Genomic DNA, 24965 nt, shown 5'->3' on the forward strand with positions numbered 1-24965 from the left:
AACTTGTACATATATTACATGTAATCTTTAGTATTATAAAGTATTTACCACAAAATTTTTATGAGATATATTTAATTAAAAATATAACGAATGCATACTTTATCCATCAAAATTTTAAACATATTAAAATACGCACTTGACCTGATATTTCTACTTACAACTTATCCTAAGGAAAAATATGGATGTTTACTGAAATTTACCAAGTATGTTTATTACAGCAAAATTTATAATAGAAAATTGGTAACAAACTAAAGTAAATGTTCCACATAAATACAAAACAGAAATGGACTCATAGATATAGAATACAAACTTGTGGTTGTGAAGGAGGGTGGGTAGGAAGGGACAGACTGGGAGTTCAAAATTTGTAGATATTGACAGGCATATGTAAAATAGATAAACAAGATTATAAGGTATAGCACAGGGAAATATATACAAGATCTTGTGGTAGCTCACAGCGAAAAAAATGTGACAATGAATATATATATGTTCATGTATAACTAAAAAATTGTGCTCTATACTGGAATTTGACACAACATTGTCAAATGACTATAACTCAATAAAAAAGTTTTAAAAAATAAAAAATAAATAAAGTAAATATTCCACAATAAGAGTCTTAAAAATAAAATGACACAGCCATACAAGGGAATTCCATATAGTAATCTTAAAATAATTTTGAAGAAAAAATTAATGTTATGAAAATATGTTAACATGATAAAGAGTATTTTATAAGGCTCTACAATATAATATCATTTCTTTTGCAGGGGGTAGGTAATTAGGTTTATTTATTTACTTAATGGAGGTACTGGGGATTGAACCCAGGATCTCAAGCATGCTAACATAATGTCATTTAACACACACACACACACACACACACACAGAAAAGAGTCTGGAAGCATATACACCAAACTAACAACAATGTTTATCTTGATCATATGAGATTATAGGTTATTTACATTTTCTTCTTTTTGCTCATCCATCTTTTCTGAGTTTTTAACAGTGACATTGTAAAGAGAAAAAAAATTTTTGTTTTGGATTAGCAATTTTTTTCTATAAAGGACCTGATAGTAAATGTTGCAGGCTCAGTGGGCCAGACTGTGTCTGTTGCAACTATTCGACTCTATCTTTGCACAAAAGCAGCCAGTCAGTACATAAATGAACGAGGCAGCAGCGTTCCAATACAGGTTCACATTTGTACACTGAAACTTGAAGTTTAAATGTTTTTCATGTATTATGAAATATTCTTCTTTTGATTTATTTTTCAACCATCTGAAAACGTAGAAACTATTCTTAGCTTGAATGAAGGTTGTACAAAAACAGGTAGCAGGTGATTGGGGGCCGTATTTTGTTAACCCTTGCTCTAGGACAACTAGTCTTACTTTCCCACAATGATGAATTATCTTGATTTTTCTGTATGTTTGGTTTTCCAAGTTCTTATCACTAATAACCCTTCACCAGTTGTCTGTACTTCTACTTGGCACTTTTAAACCCTTCAAGTGTTGTGTCATTTTTATTCTTCAGAAGCAGCCTCTCCTAGAGTTTCATGACTTCTAACCTGGCTGTTTGTTCACCATGTCTGGTGCACAGTTAAAGTCTGAGTACCTGCTTTCACTCTGTTCCTAGCAATTCCTTTTGCTTTTTATTTCTCTTAGTAATACAGTATTCCATGGATTGCTCATACTCAACTCACCACCACTTTTATTCAAGTTTTGTTGAACTTTTTCTCCAAAGTGTCTAACACAGTGCATAGCAAACAATGTTAACAAAAAAAATTTTTTTAAGAGAATACATAGATGGTTGGCAAGCTGCACTGACGGGTGCTCAAACCAGGATAGGTTCATCATGGGGTCCAGCTTGGGTCCTCTTCCTAGAATTTACTCATATCCTGGACAAATAAATTTGTTCATGTCTATTTAATCTGTTCACCAGACCACTTGAAGCCCAGGATTAATCTACTGCAAACTAGGGCTTTCACAGACTTGGTAGAATCATCTATTTTGTCTCTCTCCAAACTATATCTTATTCTCCCGGTAGGTTGAGCTGTTTCTTGCATGTCTACACAAAGTTCTTTCCACTGAGCATTCCTCTCATTCGTCCCAATCATTTCTGCATCTCTGTGCTTGGCTCCTCTGTGAAGAGCACGCTCCCTGGAGTCTTAAGGATCTTGATTCACATCCTGACTTTCTTTTCCTAGTTGTGTTAGCTTTGACATATTCTTTATCAGTTTGATCCTCTTTTTCCACACCCTTTCCCTCTCCACTATGGCTGCAATGCTGTTGTGTTTCATCACCTGCACAGACAGGATCCTCTGACCAGCAGTACCCTTAAATGAAAACTTAGATCCAGGGCTGAAAGTGAACCCAAGATCCAGGTCTATTTATGCCCTGTAAATGACGTCCGACTCAGTCTGAGCCAGCAATCTGAGTTTCACTTCAGCCAGAAATGACTCCCCAAGTGGGGAAAACTTCATCTTCAAAATGAAGCTAACCTCCACAAATCAAGCTAAACCCAGAAATGAAATCTCTGCTCAGAGGACTGATTCTTCCAAAACTGGCATTGAAGCCTCCAACCCTGATCACTTCAACACATTCTCAGGACTTTCTGGTTCTAAAAGAGGGCTTATCCTCCCACAGCTGTGGGAATGACCTTACAAGACCAAAGGGGACCACTGTCTCCACATCCTGGTTTTGACTCTACTGACCTCAATGACCTGTTTCTCAGCTTAATATGGGAACCTCTTTCTTCAAGTAGAATTTGCCCCCAAATGAGTGTGCTTTGGTCCACAGACTCCCAGAGAGGACAGATAGCCCAGCCCTTTTCCTCAGCTCAGAAACCAGATCTCTCTGGACATGTCCTTATAAGTAGCAGGAGTAGAAGCTGAGAAGATATTGAATCAGAAAATGAGGACAGTGGTACCATTCTATAATTTTATTTCTTGTTGGCTTCTTTAAAATTTGTATTTCCTTTAGTAAGCACAAAACTCAGCTTAGGTTTGTATTGTTTTATTTTCTAAACCAGTCATGAGATAAGATGTGGCCCCCTCTCTGAAGGTGGGCTAATTTTCCCACCAAATACCCCAAAGCAAACAATCATTAATAAAACCAACAAACATTCCCCATACTGTAAATGCCTTTTCAAATTTGCAAAGGGGACACTGGATTTGTTTCCAAACATGTTTCATTTTTACACCTATGTTCCAACTCTGCAACATTCAACTTGCTGGCATTTTAAAATCATGCCCAAGGATTTTCCAATATCTACATTTCCAACAGACCAAAGATTAAGCAATATGAGAAACAGTCTCTAATGTTAAAAAGCTATAAAATATTATTGACAAGGAACATGCCAGTCCCAGCTGAGACAATCCAGGAACTCTAGCCAATGAACAATACAAAAAGCTAAGAATAACCACTCATGTAAATTAAGGAATAACAGGAAGCTGGGACACAATCTTACTAGAACTGTAAAAATAATTCTACAAGATTTACAGATGGAAACCTTCAATTCAACCTAGATGCTTAATTTGTACATATATATACTTTAGTTTTACTTTCATATTTATACAAATTCTGCCTGCACATGGTATTTTTGTTTTCCAAACTTCCTAAAGTAGTCATTTTTTAGAAAAACACAAAATATAGTTATTTTTCCCATAATCTAGGGCAAATTCATGTACTATCCAAGAATTTGGGAATTGGCTATGATTCTTTTTTAGTTACAAGTCCTGACTGGAGTCAGGAGATAATCTCTCATTAAATAGCGGAAAAATCAGGACCTGGAGAGCATGACCCGCCCACGTGATCAGGAGTTTGAGCCAAAAAAAGGGACACCAAGCGTTGTTAACCAATTTGTTCTGCCTCCTAGGGGTGCGCTTACTAGCAAACGCTCCTGAGTTTCAGTGACGGTATGCAGGCAGCAAGGGGCGTTGAGAGTGGAACCCGCCAGGCTGCCGCTGGCCACGTCCTTTCAAAGCCCCACCCCGTCGGTGATGGGAGGCTGCGGTTTCCATGCGGACGGTAAATAGCGCCAAGTTTTCTCCTCTGTCACTCCCGTCATACCCATGGTATGATGATAACCCTAAAGAAATGGATGCCAGAGTGTGAGGAGCCAGTGCTGGTGAGCTGAAACTCGAGCAGTGGGCTCCTAAACTGGTGCCCGGGATGGGAGTGGTTCTGGGTGGCTAGCACACAGAGAGGTGAAGTTCCAAATTAAAGGACCTCAAGCCAAACACCCGGGCGCCAAGTGCCGTTGGGGTTAAACACTGATGCTTAGGGAGGGATTTGGGAGGTGACTGGAGCAAAGAGGACATAGCCAGGACTACGGGAAGATCAGACACCTGGGCGGGACTCGGTAGAAGCCAAACTTTGTCTTCTCTATTCAGATACCTTACGAACTCTGGATAAATAATAGCCCTCCCTGCTCCACCGAGGCTTTGGAGCTATGTGAAGAGAGACCTGAGCTTTCCTGTCAGGAATACTGTAATAATGGGATTAAGGCATCTGATGTGCGGGGACTGGGAGGAAAAACTTCATCTACCCTCTTAGGTTCAGGTTTTGGGGGCCTGTGAATAAAATAGAAAAAAGACATACTGACAGAAGAAAAATACAAATGTATTAATTTTTTTACATGCATAGGAATTCACAAAAAAAAGAAGTACAGAAGCAGTTAGACTTGGGAGTGTGTATATACCTTTCTTACCAAAGAAAGGGCTTGGGCTTCAAGGGAGATCAATTGTGGGGAAGTAACTAGGGAAATATATGGGGGAACTAACAGAAGATAAGGGTTTTTGTTGTTGTTTGTTGTTGTTGTTTTAGTAAGATTTGTCTATGCAGGCTCATCTTGGTCTGGTTCTGCCTCTGCTGATAAGGGTCTCTTCATCCTTGTCCAGGAGAGGAAGGGAGGAAATTTATGCCACCTTCATAAAGGGAAATTTATGTCCTGCTTTTGGGTAGATAAGGGCAGAGAACTCTTCCTGTATCTGTTGACTATTAATTGCCTTTAGTTCAAAATAATCTTTATGCTAAAATCATACTGTGAGTTAGTATACCCTGATTCCCTTCATGGCACTATTTCTAACATAATTTTTATTTTACTGAACACTATACATGCACTTACTTTAAGGAAGCAATATTTCAACATATCTGCAACTAAGAAAATGGGGTGTTGACCACTAAGGAAATGTTTGGTCACATGTGCTCCACTTTCCAGAGGAGACTTTCACTTCTGGAGCTCACTCTTTTGTTATCAACCTCTGTATCTCTCCTGACATGCCAGTGGTGATGCTTTTGGGCTTTCAGGATTAAGTGATCTCCTACTGACTCCCACTGAGGAACAAGCCCTCTTTCACAACCACTACAAGAAATGCCCTCAAAGTCTACCTTCATTCATACTCCTAGAACCCATCCTCCCAAAACAACTATATCACAATTTTGGTTAGGTCAATACTCAGAGTTGACCTTAGTGTGACTATATAATTTCTATTCAGAGCAGAGCTGTATAATCTTCTAGGACTTTCTGTAAAGGACCAGGTAATAGATATTTCAGGCTTTGTGGGCCATCTGGTCTCTGTAGCAAGTACTCAGCTCTGCTGTGGCAGCATGAAAGCAGCCTGTGACAAGTGGCAACGTTCCCACAAAACTTTATTTATGGACACTGAAATATAAATTTCAAATAACTTTCAGATTTCAGAAAATATTATTACTCTTTGATTTTTATGACCATTTAAAAATGTAAAAAACATTCTTAGGTCAGGGTGGTATAAACATAAGCACTCGGACCATAGTTTGCTGACTACTAGTATAGCTATTAGCAGATTATTTCCTTAAATCCCTTTATCTCATCAAGTCACTGTGAACCTCTATGAACAAAAAGATATCTTTCATTACATGGGGGTGATTAGATTCAAAGATAACTTTTTTTGAACTTTAAAACATAAAGCCCATATCTGAAATGCAGCATTTCCCCTAATTATTCAAACACTATTAGACTCTTTCAGGAAAAACCTACAATGAGAACAAAACAAAATTAACAGTTTACTCTTAATAGTGATTGAAAATTTTGACATAACCAACTAATGCAAATATAAATACACATAACCCCCCCCGAAACAACTCTGATATATGTTATTGAGAATGAGGTTATTTTAATTCAAGACTAATTAATTTTAAAGCATCTTTGTACCCTTAAAGATTTTCGTATATGTTGGCTTCTTGGGAAATTGGATGGCTAGGAAAAGGTTGTGTAACTTAAGTGACATGGCATAAAATAAATTATTATAATATCCTTGCCTTTATGATTACTATAGGTTCTGCTGTAAAGTAGCTCCTAGGATTGTTTATGCCACTGAATTTTAGTTCTGTGGCCTTTTAATTAGTGTGACTAAAAGTGTATATACGTGTGTTTTTATGACAAGAACAGAACTTTTGGGTAAATTTATCCAATTGTGTCACATCTTTTTTATAACAGTCTGAAAAAAAAAAACTAATGTCACACTCATTTCCTCTTTTTTCTTCCTCATGATGTTAAGAGCTTACTTCTCTATTTCCATTAATTTTCCTTTATCCCATTCTTTCACTCTTGTCTGCTCATTTCCCCTTCTCCTTATTTTGTCTAATGCCTGGAAGGTCATTAGACTCTGTCATCCAACTCCACCTGCCCTTCCACAGAAGTCACAAGTCCTTGCTTTCTTTATGCCTCATCTCCATTTCCTTCACTCAGTTCTTCCTTTCTTTTTTTCCCCCCTGAAGTAACATTTATTGTGTTCTTATCTTTTTCATTCTTGTGCTCCAGTTGTGGCCTTAATGAAATAGTAGGGCAGTTTTGGAAATTTTATTTTCAATTGGGGATTGAACCCAGAAAATTGTGCATGCTAAGCATGTGCTCTACCACTGAACTATACCCATCCCCCAATGTTGGAAATTTTAGGTAAAGATAACACACCTATTTAAGCCCCATGCAGCCTTTTCTAGGTCTCCCTGGTTTTTTATCCACACGATTAACCTCATTTAGCCAGCTCTTTTAGGTTATTTTATTACTTTGTTTATAGAGTCATTTTCCCACTACTACCTCCCTCCCTTTGTCACTATCTCTTCTCCAGGAGCACCCATGGTTTCAGGCTGAAACCATGCTCTTCAGGTTGTGGCTAAGAACCTCAGACAGATCTGAGTCGAAACTATCTGTCTCACTTACTAGTTGTGTGACTAGGAAAATCTTACGACTTTTTTGACCCACTGTTACCTCTAAAATGGGGACTATAGTAATCTCTGCTTCACAAGACTGTTTTAAGGGGTAAATGAGATAATATGTTGGGGGTTAATGTATTTTTTATGGGCTCATTGCATAAAGCCCTTTCAGTCATCATCAGCTTGGGTTTGTCATTCCCCATATCTCTCAAAAGCTTAAGCTCTTCTGTATCTGTCTTTGCCATTCTCTTCCTGAGTTCCTAAACGTCCTTCTGTTCTGAGATCACCAGTTCTCACCTTTAAAGCTTCATGTATAAAGACAATAAATTATTTATGTCCTTGGAACATGTTAATATGGAATAGCCCATGTATAATTCAACTACAGTTCCTCTGGCCCAAGATAATACTACCAAATCCACATGCATCTTTGGGCAAGGAGTTTACTATATTGAAATATAGTAAAAAAGTGGGGAAAAAAAGTAAAATAAACGTTAAGGTAGGCACCTTGGCAACCTCTTGGATCAATGGAGCATACCAAGCAAGGGTTAAAGGGGAAATGATTAAAGAAAAAAAGAGTTGTATTTGATGATGCTTTGCAGTCAGAATTAGTCTGGAGAACTGTGTTTCATCTTCCCTTACCATCACTGTGAAATAAGGAAGAAGAAAGCCCAGCTTGGGGCTTCAGCAAACCAGATAGTAATTTTACTATTTACACCACTACTACCTCTCTGTTACCTGCTGGTTTTTGCCAACAGATAACTTAAACAGATACTTGGTTTTTGAACTTAATCAATAAAGCAAGTATCTGTAACAACACAATATATTTGTACAGCACTTGATAAAAGACAAGTAGTTTCACTTACATTTTCATGTTTAATTCTTGCAACTACCACATCAGGGAAATTTTTTCATCACAGTTAAGAGATTAAGAAAATTGAGGCTCAGAGACTCTGGGACTTGCCTACTACCTTGCAGGTAGGAAGTGGTGAAATCAGGATTCAAATGCCAGATATTTTGGGTTTTACAGTCTTTCCCATGTCACACAGTCTTCTAAGAATGCAGGCTAAACTGAAGAAGGTAAGATTTGCTTTCAGGTTTTTTTAGCTGCCTTTTTTCAGCCCTTTTTTCCCTCACCATTCCTATCTGTGTTGGCAACCATGATGTGCCAACCAGCTCCCCCTTCAGGGACAAAGGACTTTCTTCCCTAGCTTCTCCGAGTGTTGCTGCCTATATTGCCTCAGTGGGAATTGCCTGTGCTGAAGAGGTGCCTTGCTCAAGGTGACCCCTCTTTGTCAGGGCTGCCCACATCTAATGACTCATCACTGTGAGGGTACAAAGGCCTACCCACCCTGGAAGAGTTAGTCCAGCTTCAGAAATCCCCAGGGAGTGGGTTGAGGCCATCACTGAGGTTGCACTGCAGCTCAGCTTCTCCCTCAGCCCAATCATGTTTCTTTCTCTTTCTTTCCCCATCCTACAGGTTTTGATCCCAAGAATTCTAATAAACCTGTATGCTAATCTCTGCTTCAGAGTCAGTTTCTTTTGAAACCCAACCTCTAACAATATGTACAATTCCAAAGAACTTGGATTTCAGGCATCTGATACAAACTAAAAGGCTTACTCTACTAACAGGTAATCTGATAAGAAGTTATCTTCTTCAAATATAACTTGCATTTTAATAGGGTCTCAGGCTGAAGTCTAAGATCCCTATGACGAAGCCTCTAACGATGAAATAAATATAAGTGCTTCTAACCTGGATTTGGAAATTATTGTGGGACCAATGCATATTTTGCGTTTTTTAGAGACTGTATTTTAAGAACCATTTACAAATTTCAATTACAATAATTTGTATCAGTGTAGTATTTTAGTCTTTTCTCAGTTTTTTCAGAAATACTGAGCATCCATGATATGGCAGGCAGCCACTGTGTGCTCTGAATACCAAGCAACTCCTGCTCTCAAGAAGTTCACAGTCTAGCAAGGTCAGTGGTTATCTAATAACTCCTAGTCACATGATAAGTGATGGGCCAGAGCTATTTAACATGCGATGAAAGCACTGAGGGAGCATTTCTACCTGTTGGAGAATGAGAGAATCAGAAAACTTCTCAGAGGGAGTCATATATAAGCTGATCCCTAAAGAATAAGCAGAAATCTCTTCTTAGAAGGAGTTGTGGTGAAGGAGATGGGCACTCTAGGCCAAGGGACTACCTATGCAAAAGCACAGAAGTATAAGAGTGTGTAGTGTGTGGGAAATACAGTATGGATAGTTTAAGATGAGGGTGGCAAGGAGGTAAGATTAGCCAGGTTGAGAAGGGCTTTGAATGTCATACTTAAGGTTAAATTTTATCCTCTAGCACAATCATCTAATATATTTAGGTAAGAGAGTCATATGACCAGATTTATATGTGAGAATACTTCTGGCAGGAGAATAAAGGATGATATTAGCAAGAGAGTGGAAATAAGGAGACCAACTAGGAAGGTTACTATTCCCTAATCTCGATAAGGAATATCAAGGATTTGTACCGGCAGGAGGAATCACGGAGGCACTACTGTCATCCCATATAGAAATTATCCGAGAATGAGGTAAGATGTAATCACCCAGGGGCTCTCGGCTCTGATGGCTCATTAGGATCACTGGAGAGAAGTTTAAAAAAATGAACACTCGGGTCCCATCCCTTTCTATTTAAATCAGAATCACTAGTCTGAGGTCTGGCACTGGAATTTTTAAAAAGTTCTCAGGTGATTCTGAAGTGAAACCAGGGTTGAAAACCTCCAGCACAACCCATAAATGAAGAATCTAAGGAAAACGTAGTTCTGAGCATGGCTGTCCCAACTGATTGTGTCATCCTGGGGCACCCAGAAAGTGTTAGTTGTTGACAATATTTCAAAAGGTAAAACAGCACCTGAAAAAAATGACTCTGCAGCTTATTTACTCATAAAAGTTACTGTGAACTGATGCTAATTAAGAAAAGAAGTATGTCTTTGCATAAGAATCAAAGAAATTCATAATTCCATTATAAACTAGGCCAAGCCACACTTTGGTTTAGGTTAGAAAAGAACAATGATAATTCATAAGTTTTTATCTATTTTATCTGGTTCATTGCCCTGTAAAATGTCTAATATGAATGTACTAGGATGTTAAATGTGTGCCAGATAACCCATGAATATCTTTGTTTATTTAATAATAGACATTTATATTATAACATAGAAAATGGTAAAAGAGACTTAATTTTTTTTTTTTAAATAGGAGGTAGGAAAGTGAAGTGGTTAAAAAATTTTGAAGCCAGTCAGACCTAGGTTTTGAATCCAGGTTTAGTTACTTATTAATTGCAGGTTTGAACAAGCAACCTCACTTGTTCAAACTATAATTTCTTTGACTGTACAATAGTGATAATAAAAACTACATCACAGGATTGTTTTGAGAGTTATACTTTAAAATGCATCTACAATCTTTTAACATAGTACACAACTGGCTAGATCAGAGAAAAGACATTATCAAATAGGTTTTTGAGCTGGACAGATTGGGTATTTATCTATGTATCTATCTACTTGGGTATTTGGTATCCTATTTATCTTTAAAAAGAGGTATATTAAAAAAAACAATTTAAACAAGTAATAAATCGTTACTGTAAGAAAAACTAGAAAATACTGAAAGGAGCAAATAAAATTTCCACAATTCTGCAACCCAAAGATAAGAGTAATATTTTAGTGATTAGTATTCTTCATTAAATACTTAAGTGCATCTTTCTTTCAAAAATAGAATCATACTGTTTTAGTAACTTGCTTTTTCTACCCAACGATATATGTACAATCAGTATCTTCCCAAGTCAGTGAGAATGCCTCTACAACAGTAGCTCTCAAATTGTAGTCTCAAGATCCTTCTATACTCTTAAAAGTTGGGGGCCTGAATGATCTTTTCTGTAGGTTGTATCTATTGATATTTACTGTATTAGAAACTAAAACTGAGGAAGAATTTAAAATACCAGTTTGTCTAAAATAACAATTACAACCTAATACATGTTGACATAAATAACATTTATAAATGAAAAATAAGTTCTCCAAAACAAAAAAAAAATTATTGAAAAGTGTGGCAATGTTTTACATTTTTGCAAATCTCTTTAACAGAAGACAGCTGGGTTCTCACATCTGCTTCTGCATTTAAACTATTGTGGTATGTTGTTTTGGTTCAAGTATATGAAGAAAATCTGGCCTCACATAGATACATAGTTGGAAGAGGGAGGAGTATTTTAATATTGTTTTCACATAACTATGGATATTCTTCTTTGAAACTACACCAGAACTGGGCCAATAGTAAAATCTTAAAGATCAGTTCAATGTGGAATCTGAAATTTTTGTACTCCACAATATTAAATTCTAATGATTTATTTAGCAACATGAACAGATCTTTTACCCATGCTGGATTTTGTAACATCCTGCATTTGTGATTTGGAAAATGTTGGTTCACAGAGTTATACAGACCTTCCAAATGTCAATGCTTTTCATTATACAATATCCAAAGCATACTTTTTAAAATTTTATTTATGCATTTATTTTACAGTGTCATGTTTTTAAAATTGAAGTATAGTTGATGCACAATATTATACATTATAGGTATACAATATAGTAATTCACAATTTTTAAAGGTTATACTCCATTTACAATTATTATAAAATATTGTTTATATTCCCCATGTTGTACAATGCATCCTTGTAACTTATTTTATACCTGATAGTTTGTACCTTTTGATGCTCCACCTCCATCTTCCCCCTCCCCCATCCCTCTCCTTACTGGTAACCACTAGCTCCTTCTCTACAACTGTGAGTCTGTTTCTTTTCTGTTATACTAGTTTGTTGTATTTTTTTTAGATTCAACATGTAAGTGATATTTTACAGTATTTGTTTTGCTCTGTCTGAGTTGTTCCACTTAGCATAATGCCCTCCAAGTCCATCCATGCTGTACACCAGAAACTAATACAATTTTAAATCAATTGTACTTCAATTAAAAAGCAAGCAAACAACCCATTTAAAATATGGGCAGAAGAACTGAACATTTTTCCAAAAGAGGAAATGCAGATGGCCAACAGGCACATGAAAAGCTGCTCAACATCACCAATATCGGGGAAATGCAAATCAAAATAGCAATGAGATATCATCTCACACCTGTCAGAATGGCTATAATCAAAAAGAACACAAGTAACAAATGTTGGCAAGGATGTGGAGAAAAGGGAACCCTTGTACACTGTTGGTGGGAATGTAAATTGGTGCAGCCACTATGGAAAACAATATGGAGGTTTCTCAAAAACCCCAAAGTAGAACCACTATATGGCCCAGCAATTCCACTCCTGGGCATATATTGGAGAAAAACAAAAACATTAACTCAGAAAGATACATACACCCTGCTATTAACAGCAACGTTACTTATAGCTGCCAAGATATGCATCCTAAGTGCACATCAATAGATGAATGGGTAAAGAAGATGTAACATATATACACATGAAATACAACTCACTCATAAAAAAGGATATTTTCCCATTTGTGGGCCTTCATTCATTTTTTTTAATTTCAAAAACCAGAATTTTATAACTGGCATAAACATTTCCATTGCATCAAAAACACCTAAATACCTAGAAATAAACTTAACCAAGGAAGTTATCTATACTCTGAAAACTGTAAAACATTGATGAAGGAAACTGAAGATGATACAAAGAAATGGAAAGATCTTGTGCTCTTTGACAAAGCACATATTTAAATACACCACCAAATTCACTGGAACTTTGTCAAACTCACAGTGGCAGATACAAGTGCTCTATAAAATGCTAACTTGACAGTTTGAATTTTATCGTAGACAAAAAGTGTTTTCCTTTAAGGGAAAGGCTTACTTGTTCATATTTGAGAAAAATGCTTGCCAAAATCCTAAGTCTGAATAATCCTAGAGTATCCGTCAGTTGTTTTAAGTATATACGGTGTTCCATGAAAAAAGTGGCTGGTTCAAAAAAAAAGTAGCTGGCTCAATCCCAGAAGTACTTCTCTTCAAGTCAACTATCATACTTTTGTATACAGCAGAAAAGCGTTCTGTATCCTTCCCACTTTATCATACAGAATATTCAAAAGACTCAGAGGTCGAGATTTAATAAAATTAATAGTTTTACTGTTTCATCAAGAACATTGTTAAGAGAAACAGGCTCCTTCCACCTTTTTTTTTTTTTTAACTGCAACAGCACGGCGGTGAAGAAAATACTAGTTAGTTTTGGTGGCTAGTTGATTTTGGTGCCACTGCCTTTATTTTATTTTGTGTTGAGGCCAGCAGTTTCATTTCTGTTGCTGTTTTGGGAAAATTACTGTTGCAAAACAGTAATTGCAAATATGAACATGGTCTTAAAAAAAAAAGGCATGTAACTTCTTTGCCATTACTATAAAAAGTTTTTACCTCACAAACTTTCTGAGTCTTGGGAACTCTCAGATGGGTCTGTGGACCACACTTCGAGAACTAACATTCCACAAATTTTTAATGGCTACAGAGTATTACATTATATGTGTGACCACAGTTTATTTAGCCAGTGCCCTTTACTGAGGGCATTTGAGTTGTTTCTAATTTTTCTGTATCGCCAGTAATGATGTAAAAACTTCACTAGCATCCTGAATTATTTCCCTAAGATACAGTTTTTAAAATGGGATTGCTAGGCCAAAGAGTATGGGTTAAAAAAAAAAAAGGTTCCTGAATATTGTTACATTGATTCCCTGTAGGTTTACCAATTTTCACTTGCATTTTACGTAACAATATATATCTTTCCAGTTTACCAACAATAGTGGGTATCTTTAAGAAAAAAAACTTATAAATAGAATCTACTTTCGTTTAATTTGCATTTATTTGCTTACTAGTTAGGTTTTTACAAATATATTTCTAAAAATTGGTGAGTCTGTATTTTGCCTACGTTACTATCGGAATAGTCTTCTTTGAGATCTCATCCTTTGGTCTGTCATGAATGTTGCAGAAATTTCTTCCCAGTTTTGTTTACTTTTTAAACTTTGTGTATTTTTTTATATGTCTTTAATTTCGATGAAATTACCTAAGTTTTTTATATTGTCTGTTTTTTGGTATTTTCTGTATTTCATATTTTCTGCCTTTTCTGTCATGCTTTAAAAAGCCTTCTCCATCTCAATATTATACAAATATTACTTAGTTCTTTACTTTAAAAAAAAAGCAATTAACGCCTCAATTCATTAGAAATTATTTTTTCTATACTATTTGAGGTAAAGACCAGACTTGTTTCCCCAAGTAGTTAGGTACTATTCTTTCCAGAGCGTTAGAAGCTTTATCATTTTTCCCCTTTTGTTAAAAAATATATTTTGAAATTATTCTTTTCGTGAACAATCTAAAACAATACAGACAAAGCTAAAACAGCTATTGACCACCTTCCTCTCTGTTCCTAGAGCTATTTAGGTCTGTTCCCTTCCCTTTCAACCGTTTCTTTCCCATTTAAAATGCACTTAAGTGCCAAAATACCGTTTGTGGCAACTTGATTGATTTTTCCTCCCACTTAATTTATCTTTATGTTTTCACATAGATCTATTTTGTTCTTTTTAAGAGCTGCATGACCTTCCATAATGCAGATGTACCCTGTTTATTTTGCCTTTCGTCTACCGACGAATTACTAGGTTTCTAATTTTTCGTTATTTCTTCACCACCTCTTCGAAGAGCCGCTGGGGCCCAGCTTTTTTCTGCGCATGTGTAAATGCCCACAGGCTACACGCCTAAAAATAGATTATCTTTGAGTATTTTTTCAATTTGTAGGCTCTGGGCGACCACTGCAGATACGTCGGGAAGCAAAACACACCCAGAATAACAGCCACACTAGAAAGAGTCCCACATCAGGTTCTCACTTTGTCCCGACAGTTTTCTTCCTTTTATAACGGACGCTGAATTTGTTTTTTACCTCGTAGATGCAACAGTTCCTCGAACCGAAACCAGATATACAACCACTCAGCCACCAAGCTCTGCGCCTAAGAATTTAGTAGAGAGGGGAAAAAAAAAAAAAAAAAAAAAGCTAGCCCTACTGGCCGTGACTCCAGTTTCCGGGAACCGGGCCGGAAGCCGCTCTTCGATTCTGCGTCAAGCTCGACTTCAGGGGCTGTCGTAAAAGTGTCGCCTCTCATCTCTGGGACCGGCCACAGGTTTCCGCTCGCCTCCGGCCGGGGGTCTCTACTGCGGGCGTCAATTTCCCTCAAGATGGCGGACGAGGAAGCTGGGGGCGCAGAGAGGATGGAAATCAGCACGGAGATGCCCCAGACCCCTCAACGACTGGCGTCTGTAAGTCCTTGTAGGCTGGTTCCTTTTGTCCCCCCGGCCCCCAGTTCCTCCCTGCCGCGCTCAGGAGGATGTGGGGCTTCACTCCTTATGGCGGCTATGGGGAGGGGGAGTCGTATGGATTGATCTGGAAGGAAGCCGCAGAATAAAAAGTTAGTCATCACCCCCATTCCTGTCTGCCAAGTCTACAGGATATAATGACACTGTCATTTATTAGTCGTGACGGGTTCAAGCATGTCTCTCTCCTGAAGTAGAAAGAACTGGTGATGTTTGTTATTAGACAGTCTGGTGTGGGGGGTTGGAAGAAGAGCCATTTTCCCGTAAACGCAGTGCTAACCCCTCTTGGTGATAGGAATTCAGGACGCAGCACCTAGTATTGCATAGCTGGCTCTGTGGGGCCTGATAGTGGCAGGGAGTGCTGCCACTGTTAACTCATGTCGAGATATGGGGTGTAGAAGTTATGGTCCTTCATTGTAGTATCTTGAGAACCAAGCCTAATACTCAGTGGAGAAACCTATCATCTGTCATTGCTTTTTAAAGGTGAAGGAGAGACTTTCAGACATTTCAAGTCAGAGGGATACCATTAATTAATATCGGAATCTATACTTTGCCCTTGTGTTTGGAGAAAAATGGGAGGGCTGAGATAGAAAATTTGAGTCAATAGTCTGGCTATAGGGAGAAAGCTGACAGAGGAGGATAAGAGATGGGGGCAACATTAGGGAATGTTCTGGATGTCCCCAGGCATCTAGTAGGGAGATATATAGGAAATATTTAACTATTGATCCCTGTGTGATGTTGAGAGTTTTATCAATTTGTCTTTATTGCTGCATATAGAAAAGTGTGGGATAGACACCTCTTTCTGAAGTCTCTTTGGTTTGTAGTTTCAATGAAAGCATTTTTGAAGTATTTTAACCCTGCAGACACTTGAGCATTGCTTTATGAGAGAATAGAGTGAGCTCCAGAAATAAGAATCCACTCTAGGGACTGGAGAGACTGACTGGGAGATGGAAATCAGGTAGGTAGGGAGTTGAAATAAGGGTTTGGCCACCAACTAGGGCAGTGCTTGCAAACATCCTCAACCCCGAATAGCAGTTCAGCCTCACTTCACTGTATTAAAGGAGGAATCATCTGTTTGAAATGATAAGAATTGAGAAGATAGGGAAACTTTAAAAGCATCTGAAACATCTGGTCTTAATGGTAGCTGAGGTTTTTACATCTTTGAAGGAATGGAGAAACTGTGCTGTGGTCAGAAGTGTTACTGTAATTTTGTATTGCTAAAAATGAGTAGTGATTTATTCAAAGTTTTGATATATTAATACCTTCCAGGTGGTACAGTAAAACCGCATCAGTCTAGACTCCACTTATTTGGAATCAGAGATAATGGTATAGGAATTGAGCTAGAATTATGTTGTAAAGTTCTTCACTTCAAGAAGTATTAGATTTCTTTGGGCAAAGCTTTGGGTTTTGCAAGATAGTAGATAAATGACAAAAGAATTGTAATAGCCTCAGGTAACTCACACTCTAATGACACTATAAGACAAGTGCTCAAATTTTAATACAAGATAAGGTGATGTAAGTGAATGAAGACCCATGACCTCAGGATCACTTTTTTGTCTTGGATCTCTCTTTTCTTTAGGACCCCAGACATCTTTCTACTTTCCTGTTCTTTTAAAAAATACTATCTTCAATTTTATCCTGACAGTGGAGTAAGATACTGGCTTTCCAGTTTACTTCTTATTTGTGATTAAGCAAAACAAGCTTGGCAATTCTTTAACATTTGAAGGATTTAAATTTAATATCACCATTGAGAAGCAGGGAAAACAGAAATAGTAAACATGGAACAGTTATAGAGGTTTAAGAAATCTCACCAATTCCATTAGAGTCTTGTCCCTGGTTATAGTTTGTTATCCTTAAATCAAACTTCCTTCTTAGACCCCAGATCATTTTTTCTGTGATATTGCTATCAACAAGCATGAAGCCTCAAATTCCTCATACCACATAACATGCAAATAGAGTAAAAAATAGGTACGAATTATTGTACATTTATTATAATACGTTTATTATCATTGCTTAATAATCATTAGGGGAATTGATTCTGTAGGTCTGGAGTGGGGTCTGAGATTTTTCATTTTCACATGCATGCCCTGCAATGAAGTCCTGAACAGTGGGCCACACTTCGTGTAAGATTTAGCTGGAGACATTTGAAAATTCTCAATATAGAGTTGATAGTTGTAGGGATGGGTAAGACCTTTGAGAAGGAAAGTCTATCTGTGTGTACAGAGAGAGAGAGAGAGAGACAGACAGACAGACACAGAGAGGGAGGGAGGAAGGGGGAGGGGAGACAGGAATGATTGAATTTCAAGGGTAGACAATGGAGGAAGAACCAGGGAGGGACCTAGAGAGAGAGCAGCCAAGCAGGTAAGAGGTGAGAGTAGTGCAGTGTCACAGGGTGTAGTTTTTAGGAGAGGGTGCTTTATTGGATCCAGGAAGGTGAAGACTGGGAAAAACTGGAAATTCATAGTATGTGGAGTGGTCTGAAAGAACTTCTGCCTCTGCTTCATTTACTGGATTTTCTTTATTAAGTCTATCTCAAAAGATGTCTCCTGGTATGGTACCAAGCTCTTCCCTGTCTACACTGTCTGCGCACATGATTTCATCCAGCTCTGTGGCTTTAAATACCATCTGTATTTGCTCATTTCCCAAATTTATATCTCTAGGTCATCTTGCTTCTGAGCTCCAGAGTCACAGATCCAACTGCCTACCTGACATATCTGCTTGAGTGTCTGAAGAGTGTTTCAAATGGGGGAGCAATTAGGAAGCTACTACAGTAACCAAGCCATAGTTGATGGTGGCTTGTACTAGAGTGATATTCACTGGGAAGAGAAGTGGATGGATTTGAAAGAGATTTTGGATGTATGGTAGAAGCAGAAAGTTTTGCTTATGGATTAGGCATGAGGGAAAAGGGAAGAAAGATAACATCTGGACTCTGTTTTTGGCTTAAGCATTCATGACTATGGTTGTGTCATATACTGAGAGGAAAGACCAGGTCGTGGGAGGGGAAAGAAGGGAGGCAGATCAAGTTTTGTTTTCCCTGTCTCAGAAATGACCCTTCCATAGTAGCTCTTGAATATAAACAATTTTCTTTGTCTCCACTCCATGTCTGTGGTCCTAGCCACCACCATCTGTTGCCTAGGCAACTGCAGTGGCCTCTTAACTGGTCTCATAGCTTCTGTTTTTTGCCCTCTTCCAGTCCGTTCTCCACAGAGCAAGCAGAGTAATCTTTCTGAGACTAAATCAGATCATGTCAATCTCCTGACTAAATCCTTTGATGGGTTCCCATCTACTTGGAATAAAATCTAAACTCATTACAAGTTCTTCAAGATCCTGCCTGATCCAGTCCCTGCGTCTCCTCTCATTTCCTGTTACTTTCTCTTCATTTACTTTTAGGCATCCTAGTTTCTAAAATAAGCCCAAACTCTACCTTGCTTCAGGGCCTGTGCCATTGCTTGCTGTTCTTTTTTCCTAGAGTGTTTTTCCTCTGCTCATTCTTATTACTTACCTTGTCTAAAAGATGAATTCCTCTTATACTCTGTCAAAGCACCCTGTTTATTTCCTCCACTGCACTTATTACAGTCTGTAATGACTGTATTGTCTGTCTGTCTTTCTTTCTTTTCTTTTCTTCCTTCCTTCCTTTCTTTATTGTGGGGGGTGGGAGGTAATTAGGTCTATTTATTTTTAGAGGAGGTACCGGGGATTGAACCCAGGACCTCCTGCATGCTAAGCAGGCACTCTACCTCTTGGGGTATACCCTCCCCCTTTTTACTTACTTATTTAAATGTATATTTCTCCGACTGGAATGTAATCTCCATGAAGGAAAAGATCATGTCTTACTTGTTCACTGATATGTCCTGATATGTGCTTGATACCAGACATTTACATACTCCTAGTAAATAACTGAGAATCAGCATCAGTGCTTTATTTTGGCAAGATTGATAGTGATTGGGGGAGGTTGTGGATGAAAGCTGGGAGGAGAAAATAAAGGGGCATATTAGGGTTGTGGCTAACCTTGGTGTCTAGGATAACCAGGGAGGTAAGAAAAGCCAAAACAGGAATTCTGGGGGAATTGCTGGGATTTGAGGTATTCAAAGTTATAATATTGACATAAGTGGAAGGACTAAAGGTTATGGTTAGAAGGCGGAATTTTGGAGTTTGAGAACTTGGAGGCACAACATGTTTCTGTGATGGTAGAGCCAGGTTAGATGCCAGGTTAGAATGCACAGTGGTGCATTCGTGTAGCACCCTTTCCATACTCCTGCTGCAGGTAGCATGCCTCAGTCTATACTCAACATTGCCTGTTTATTGTCTGTCTTTCCTTCTAGATAGTAAACTCCTTGAGAGCATAAGATGTTTCTTGTTCATGTGTGTACCTCCAGTCCCTAGCACATTGATTCAGCATTTTTATTGAATGCATGAATCAATGAATAAATGAATGAGGAGATATGAATGGAGGTGGAGATAATAGTAGTTGAGAAAGTTAAGAGATAATGAGGCTAAAAAGTTTAAAATTGAATAAGGAGGATTTTTTTTTAAAGATAGCATTATTAAGGTATAATTTATGTGGAATAAAATGCATCCATTTTAAGTGTTTGGTTGAAGAATTTTGACAAATCTATATACCTGTGTAACTACCACCAAACTAGGATATAAAATATCATTTTCATTACTCCCAAAGTTATCTTGTGCCCAAATGGGGGGATTTTAGTTTTGTTTTTTTTTTTATTTTAATATTGTTATGTCGGTGCAATAATTAGAAAAATCAAGGAAAAAATTATCTGCAGTTTTGTGTGTGCAGGGGATCTTTAAAAGATAACATAATCTTTTGATAGGTGACTTTAAAATATTGAGACATGGAGGAAGAAGTGAGAAGTATATGCTGCTTTCAGCGGAGGTGATTTTTCTTAGAAATTTGAATCTATCATTTTAGGCCAAAGCACAGCTTTCTGTAGTAAGAACACACTTCGAGTGGGAAAATGAGGATGAAAACCAAGGTCTCTTGAGTCCTGACTGAAGTGTTCTGTCGCCAGATCACAGCAGAGCCCAGAGCCTGTTGCTTTTTCATCAGCATCACCTAATTTCTGTTGTGGGCAGCTAGGGAGAATTCTGGGTGTCAGTACCAAACTCTGTAGAGACAGATAGGAAGTTGTAAAACTGCAAGTCAGAGTAACAGCTTCAGCCCTAGTACCTTAAGATACTGGGGGAAGAACAGTGACTTAGTGTAGATAAGCTGGTGCTCGAGATGGACTGGTTATGTTTGATAATAGATATTGTCCTGCAGATAGAGAGGTTTCTGTCTTCAGTAGTGCACAGAGAGTCTGTCTGGGTAGATACATGTACAAATCAATGATGCAAAATGAACCAGTGCAGTATCCTGCCCAACCTTTCTTCGTGTATGCTGGCTTTGAGGATTCCCCGAGATTTCTTTAAAGATGTTAATAAAACGTTGTGTTCTGTGAAACAGTTTTCTTTAAGCTTTTAACTCAAATGGCTTAGAAGTATTAAGACCTCTTTAGTCCCAGGTGATTTACTAGGAACTCCTTTGTGTTCTTCTAAGATATTCTGAGTTAACATGCCTCCTATTGAAGAAACAATAGTTATTTGATGAGTTTTTTTTTTAAAGCATTTGGTACATTTTTTTTTAAATGCTAAGTTATACCCTGTAATAAGCTAAGTGCTTATGGAAGTACACTGTACTAAATAAGTGCTACTGAAAGACTCCGAAAGAGTTATTGTGCTTCCCTGAGTGCCTCCTTGCTATCCAGGAGTGACATAGGCCTTGTCCGGAATGGAGTCTACTGTTACTTGAATATAGTTCTCCTTCTAATGGTTTACTTAATGCAGTTCTTCAGAACAAAGTCTATTTGACTTGTTTGTAAGAGTGGGGCTATAACTACTTAGTGCGTCTTTATGGACTACTTTTTAGAAGTTCCTTGAACTTTCGGTATTTAGAGGTAAGCTAGAAATTACTTAAGCCACAGGCGGAAAAATCTGTTAATTTATCCATTTATTTTTCTGTATATACATACTCTGCCTTGCAATCTAAGGAAGAATTTTAGTTGGTTTGCAAATATATATTCAGAACAGTAGAAAGAGAATATGAGATATGTACCCCATAGTATAGGAAACCAGATATCATTCATCCAGAGACTTCAAGGAGAGCTTAGAAAATTGGAGCATGAATCTACAATAGATGAAAAAAAGGAAGAGACTAGCTTAGGAGGGATGAGATGCTTTCAAAAACTAATTTCTGATGGCATGCTTATCTGTATATTATCACAACAGGAAGGAAAAGAGGGGAGCCTTGTTTGTCACAGGACTCTGTATTTGATTCTGGCCTATTTTATGAATGCCATGAAGACACAACAGACTTACCGTATTTACAAATAACACAAGATTTAACAAATATGTTACAGGATAGATGCATTATAGGACATACACACAAAATCTCCTTAGGGTAAATATTGCATCAAAACTGACAAAGTAAAATTTAATCGTGTTGAAAGTAAAGTCTTATGCCTAGGACTGGGTATTTGTGTATAAGGCTAGGTCTCTTTTAAGTGACTGATTTAAGGGTTTTAATTGTCTGCAAACTCACTAACTCGTGATATACTGTGGTTGCCTCCTGCAAAAAAAAAAAAAAAAAGAAAAGAAAAAGAAAGTGAAATTTTAAAGCAGTTTAATGTCCCAGATAAGAAAGATAATGAACAGTCCCCCTTCTCTGTACAGAAGCATATTGTGCATGTTCCATGAAAGAGTAATCAACATGGAGAATGGTCTGGTTACCATGTCATTACGGATAGCTAAATTTCTGGGGATGAACAGATTTCTTTAGATTTTACATTCTAGTTTAACCCTGGAATAAAGAGACAAATGAGAGTCATATTTATCTTCATTTATTTTAAAGGTTGTTGGGTGAAAGAGCAGAATAAATTGTATTGGATTATTTCAGGCAACATAAGATAAAAGTTACAGGAAGGTAGATTTTGGTTTAATTATGAGCTGTAAGAATGGAAGTTGGCTGAGAGAAGGTATTCAGACAGGCTTAGGGAGCTGATTATCAGATATATTGTAGATGGGATTTCCCTATGGAATGAGCAAGTACAGGATACGCACTAAGGTTTTTGTTGTTTGCTTTAAAAAAAAAAAACCTTCATGAATCTGTTTCTTTTTCATTACAAGAAAACTTTGTATAATCAAAAGATTTCTTTATGCCTAGAGATGCTCCAATTACTAATCCTGTACTTGCTGTAAACAATTCTAGAGCTCCAAATTTTATTCTGCCTTTAAAACAGAATTGGAATTACAGGACCTCTGAAGGCTTTGTAGATGTCCAGCAGTTGTCTAAGGAAGGATAAGTTGTGATTTAAACAAAAGGAATCTACTCTACTTAGAGTTAGTTCCTTTTTCAGACTGATGTTCCCAAACAGGCGTCCCTGGGTCACAGTTGAGAACATATTTTTAATCTCCATGGGGATGAGGAAAATGTTTGGAATGTTTGGGAATTTAAATGCTGAGAGAACTTGTTTTCAATTCAGAAAGCCTTCACTTAACTCCAAATGTTGAAAAAAAATTTGTTTTCTTTTTACTGAACATTTAAATAAAAAATTCTTAATTTTATTCTTGTCTCAAATTGGGGAAGATACTAAAACCTAACCAAACAAACAAAAAAGAAAATCAAACCCACTCCAGTTACCAGTAATTCCTAAACATGTCACCCAATAAAACAAATCCTGTATATGTAGTTTTTCTTATCTGGAAAAAAAAAGACAGAAATCTTAGTTGCAAAAAAAATTTTCATAGTTGTGGCAGTTGTCTAGGAAAAAATTTTTGTGAAACAGTATAATTTTAACTGTACTTTATCTCCTAAAAGAATTCTATAAAGTTTTAGATGGCTTAATGTCATCATTTACTTTGTTCTTTCTAGCCAGAAGTCCATAACATTCAGCAATGACTGAGAATTTGTTAAGTACTTGTGGTAGGCATTTAGGGATACAAGGATTTGGAAGGCAAAGCTCCTTCTCTCAGGGAGCTGACAGGCTGGTTGAAGAGGCTAGATGTGTACACATTTAAAGGTAACTAATGTTATCTGATAGAGGTATAGTTACTGAATGAGTACCTTTAGTAAATGTTGTATTGGAGTCACAGGGGAGAGAAATTTTCTTAGGTTGGTCACTGTATTATTCATGGAGGTGGGCTTTGATCTAAATGGACCTCAAAGAATAGCTAAGGTGGAATGGTGGTGGAAGGTTAGAGAGCTAGTGATTAGATCAGTGGAGAGGGCATTTAAGACATCAATACCCAGACATTCTGCCCAAATCAGCCAACAGTACAAAGATAACATTTAAAAATATTAGTTCTTCACACTAAGACATGTAATGACAGAGATATAATTTAAGAATATTTGGTGGTATCCAGGAATGTCAGGCAGTTGTTAGCTAAAGAGATTTCATTTGGAGGGAAAAATTAAAAAGAAGACAAAGCTTTGTTTTTTGTTTGTTTTATTATTAAAGTTAAGTTAAGCGAGTCTTAAAGATGAATTTTAAAGAATTGTGTGTTTATATTTGGTTAAGCAGAATGAGCACTGAACTCTGGGAGTTAGGATACCTGAGTTCTGTTCTTGACTCTGATAATATTCAATCTTGGACAAGCCAGTGTACTTTTTCCTTGTGATTCAGTTTTAGATGAAGGACTTGAACTGGAAGAGATCCATTAGGTTCTTGGTGATTCTAAAGTTTCTCATGTTCTTGAAAAACTTGAACGAAACTAGTTTTGTGTCTTCCATAATTAAGTACGACAGAAAAGTTTTTTGTTTGGTGTATAGCTCTGAATATTCAGGATTTTTCTTTCTTTTTCTTTTTTTCTCTTGCTTGCTTGGTTGCTTCCTCCCTCCCTCCCTCCCTCCCTCCCTTCCTTCCTTCCTCTGTTCGTCCTTCCTTCCTTCCTTCCTTCCTTCCTTCCTTCCTTCCTTCCTTCCATCCTTCCTTCCTTCCTTTCTTTTCTTTCTTTTCTTTCTTTCTTTCTTTCTTTCTTTCTTTCTTTCTTTCTTTCTTTCTTTCTTTCTTTCTTTCTCTTTCTTTCTTTCTTTCTTTCTTTCTTTCTTTCTTTCTTTCTTTCTTCCTTCCTTCCTTCCTTCCTTCCTTCTTTCTTTCTTTCTTTCTTTCTTTCTTTCTTTCTTTCTTTCTTTCTTTCTTTCTTTCTTTCTTCTCTCTCTCTCTCTTTCTCTCTTTCATTCTCTCTTTCATTCTCTCTTTCTCTCTTTCTCTCTTTCTTGTGTGGTTTGAAGAAAAGAATCTTGGGTGTACTGTAGAACATGAAGTATTATCTATCTGCTAGTTATAGTTGTTGCCCCGTATGTGTGGAACACAAGTTGCTGGTCTATACGTACCCTAGAAAAGTTGGTGTTAGAATGCTGAAAGGTATAGTTTTTCTTTA

General features: G+C 37.3%; 2 protein-coding genes across 4 annotated transcripts in view; one reads left to right on the plus strand and one right to left on the minus strand.

Annotated features, from left to right (window-relative positions):
- TMEM62 (transmembrane protein 62) overlaps positions 1–15183 on the minus strand; it is a 46880-nt gene extending 31697 nt beyond the window's left edge. For both annotated transcript variants that reach the window (XM_064485669.1, XM_064485666.1), the window contains exon 1: positions 15106–15183. The gene's annotated coding sequence lies outside the window, so the exon portion shown is untranslated. The remainder of the gene's footprint in view (positions 1–15105) is intronic.
- Positions 15184–15245: 62 nt separating this feature from the next.
- Positions 15246–24965, plus strand: part of UBR1 (ubiquitin protein ligase E3 component n-recognin 1) — a 116376-nt gene continuing 106656 nt past the window's right edge. For both annotated transcript variants that reach the window (XR_010380872.1, XM_010994960.3), the window contains exon 1: positions 15246–15479. Coding sequence is in view for 1 of the 2 variants with exons in the window: in XM_010994960.3 (XP_010993262.2) it covers positions 15399–15479 (81 nt within the window). In the remaining variant the exon portion in view is untranslated. The remainder of the gene's footprint in view (positions 15480–24965) is intronic.

This window comes from Camelus dromedarius, chromosome 5 (assembly GCF_036321535.1).
Source record: "Camelus dromedarius isolate mCamDro1 chromosome 5, mCamDro1.pat, whole genome shotgun sequence".
Lineage (NCBI taxonomy): Eukaryota > Metazoa > Chordata > Mammalia > Artiodactyla > Camelidae > Camelus > Camelus dromedarius.